Below are 3753 nucleotides of genomic sequence, written 5' to 3'. Positions count from 1 at the left end.
TAGTGTAAGACAGGGGTCTTTATTAAAAATAAGACAGGTAAAATTACATATTACAGGTATAAATTACACATTTATATACTCTCTTTTGTCTTCATATTGTCACATAAACTATACAGTATTGTGAAAGTTTTCTTTAAGTACAGATTGAATATAAAAGACAATAAAATAAAATATTGTCACAGGTAATATTTTTAGAAGAAATTTTTTCTTTGTTATTGGAAACCTGATATAAAGAATCTGAAAGTTATAATATGGAAGCTATATTTCTCTTAAAAGTATTTCCATCAAGAGATTTGTGATAAAGATATTTGTTTCATACCTAAATATTTAGCTAAACTATATGGCAAGGTTCTTGGAATTATTAAATTAACAATAACTAAATTGTCTTATAAATACAATTATAAAACTTTAATTCTCCTTTTTATGATTATTTTTCTTAGTAAATGTTCTTGGAAAAGACAGATTGAGTGAGGAATATGATTATGTTGTTCACAGTTGATTCATCTAATTCTATGTAATATGAATAAAATATAAAATTGTGAGACTAGATTCTCAACCACTAGTTGAGCGAGAATTCATTGCCACATATCATCCCATCAAATTCCTATAATTCTTACATGCTCCTTCTTCCCTTACCTTCTGTTCAAATATTGTTATCAGTGAAAATGGCCACCAGAAGGCTGATTTCTGACATTTATTTTACTATACCAAAATATAAAATTTATAACTTCTTGAATACATCACTACTTGCAATATTAATACAAATATATGTGGAGTTATAAGCATGAGCAATAATTTATTTTAATACTCTACCCGTTTAAACACCCCAGTTTCCATTTATCTTCCTAAGATGCTCCAATATTGTTTTAAACTTTCCTAACATTTGTCCTTAAATTCTACATTTCTTGGGAATATATTTTACCAAGAGACAGAGAATCAGATTCATTTTTATTATTCTACAGATGTCAAAAATCTAAAAAAAAAAGCTACATTAACTAGGGTCACTCAAGAAACATTGTATTCCTGTCTACGTTGGGATAATCTTTTATTAATCATTTTTCATTATTTGTAAGTAGTATTTCCAATCACTCCTCATAAAACTGGAATTTCCTAAGAGACACTCTGTAGAAGTCGAATTCTCAGATGCAAAGGAGCACAGTGTCTCTGGATGCACTAACTGTGGGTTACATTGCCAAACCTCACTAGGAAGCATAATGAGAAGCTCACCGCCTTCTAAGGGAGCTCATGAATGAGCATCTGGTAACATGGAAGAACATATTCCAATCCATAATTCTACAGATTGCCCACCCCCTTTAAGATAGAAGTAATGTCCTGAAACTTAGCTTGCAAATATTTATTTCATTTTTCTTTTCAGGGCAACCATTACCTCTTTGTTCCTCAGACTATATATAAAAGGATTTAGAAAGGGAATTATTACAGTGTAAAATAAAGAATACATTCTGTCCTTATCTTCTCCTGATCCAGACCCTGGACGCACATACATGAGAAAAAGTGTGCCATAGAACAAAGAGACAGAGAGTAGGTGGGCACTGCAGGTGGAGAACGCTTTGCTTCTGCCCCTCTCAGACTTTGTTTTCAGGATGGCCAAAAGGACAGAGAAGTAGGAGACGATAATAGTCATAAAAGTAAAACCTTGTATCAAAGCTGAAAATATTAAAACCAGAAGGACATTAACTGTAGGATCAGTGCAGGAAATTTTGAATAATTGCAAAATTTCACAGTAGAAATAGTGTATGATGTTGGATTTGCAGAAATTTAATCTCACTAACAAACCCACATGAATTGCTGAATGTAGAAAACCTACAATATATGAAACATGTATAAATTGCATACAGAGGCTATTGGACATCATCATCGGATAAAGCAAAGGGTTGCATATGGCCACATAGCGGTCATAGGCCATCGCTGACAGTAGGAAACATTCTGTTGTTGCACTGGAACCGAAGAAATAAAACTGCGTGAAGCACTCAACCGAGAATGTTTTGTGATCCTTAGATAAAAAATTGACAAGCATCTTGGGAGTTACAGAGGATGAAGCGCATGCATCTGCAAAAGCTAAACTTCCCAGAAATAAGTACATGGGAGTATGGAGGTGAGGGTCCTTCCAGATGAGAGCAATCAGTCCAAGGTTGCCCACCATAGTGATAAGGTAGATGGTGAAGAAAACCAGGAAGAGCGGAACCTGCAACTCGGGAAGCTCAGTGAGCCCTGTGAGAACAAACTCTGCCACCGCAGTCTGGTTTTTTACTGTCATGTCTACCCCGAACAATCACTAGAATGAAAGAACAAGTAAGGAACAGTCACAAGGAACATAAAAATATTTTACCATGAGAAATTAAAATAAAAGCAGGCCTTATGCAATTTTAAGATATAAGTAGATGCTATCTTTCTAAAAGTTAAAAACACCACAAGTAACCAAATGTGAGATGTCAGTTTATTATTATTGAGAATCCAAGAGAAATAAATGTTTCAAAACCTTTAACTGTAAATTATAATGAAAGAAACATTATATGAACAAACCCACAACATTATTATTACTTTTACTTTTCAGATTATAATATAATCACAGTAATTCTTCCCATTCCTCTCTCTAAATCCTCCTATATACCCCATTTTGTTATTTCAAAGTCATGGCCTCTTTATTTCATTAATTGATAAATGCTTTAAGTTGAAAATTATAAGAGATTTTTGTCATGAATTAACTAATCAAATTTTCTTTATGAACTTCAACAACCAAAGTAAGAATATCTCTACTAGAAGTATATGACCAGGCAATAAACACTGTTTTGTAAAGTTTTTGCTTCATAAATTTAAAAGTTTGTGATATATGAGAGGTATAAGGATCTTATTTTCATAACATTCATTATTACTCATAATCTCATTATTTGTGAAATTAATGAATTTTTATTACACACACACACACACACACACACACACACACACACACACACACACAATCCAGCTTTTTTTCATTCTAAAAATAAAGTAAGTAACATTTGAGCATCAGATTGTACTTCAGTTAGGAAAAACTTACATAAAAAGTGAATATGTTGAAACGTTCTAATCTTTCATTCATTTTATATTACTAGAAATTTACATTCAAACCTTCTGACAATTTTGTTACCTTCATGAACAATGAATTAGACCATCATTGTGTTCATGTGAGTAATTTCTGGTGTTACTATTTTGGGGTCTGATTTTCTTCAAGATTATTTAGTATTTTAAAGTCTTATTTATGTGCTTTGTTATCTGCAAACACATTGCAAAGCTGAAACAGAATCATGCAAAGCTTTTTGCTCTCACCTAAATCCTTTAAAACAGTAGAAAACTGGAACACTGATAATTTTCAGGAAGAAACACAAAAAGTATGGGAGAATCAGTGTTATTTGTGTGAAAACTCCAGGCAATAAGGAGACAACATTTCTTATTTTTATTTCAAAATGATTCTTTAAACACTTCCAAATTCCCCTAATGCTTCCCAGAGATTCCCCAGGAGGGTGAAGTCAATGTTATTCCTGGCATTGTGAGCTAATCACCAAATTATCAATATAACTAGTTCCATAGTGTGTTCTGTTTATTAAATTTCAGGGAACTAAGGAAACAGTAAACTTCTTCATTTTTATTTTGTTTTCAGTTATTTTATTAAAAGTAGATTTTTTTTCATACAATTCTGATTATGGTACCAACTGCTCCCAGTCCTCCCCATTCTTCCCCAGCTCACCTCCCAGTCAG

At 32.5% G+C, this 3753-nt stretch overlaps 1 protein-coding gene across 1 annotated transcript; it reads right to left on the bottom strand.

Moving 5' to 3' along the window:
- Positions 1-3438, bottom strand: LOC117717918 (olfactory receptor 5AC1-like). Its single transcript, XM_076911191.1, has 2 exons — positions 3325-3438; positions 1-2293 (listed from the first exon to the last, which is right to left on the bottom strand). The coding sequence occupies exon 2, from the start codon at positions 2273-2275 to the stop codon at positions 1355-1357; it is 921 nt and encodes a 306-aa protein (XP_076767306.1). The 5' UTR covers positions 2276-2293; positions 3325-3438; the 3' UTR covers positions 1-1354.
- Between the last annotated feature and the right edge of the window lie 315 nt (positions 3439-3753).

Source organism: Arvicanthis niloticus, chromosome 12 (assembly GCF_011762505.2).
Source record: "Arvicanthis niloticus isolate mArvNil1 chromosome 12, mArvNil1.pat.X, whole genome shotgun sequence".
In the NCBI taxonomy this organism is placed as follows: Eukaryota; Metazoa; Chordata; class Mammalia; order Rodentia; family Muridae; genus Arvicanthis; species Arvicanthis niloticus.
Note: the sequence above shows the minus strand (reverse complement) of the source record. Positions and strands in the feature narration are given on the sequence as shown.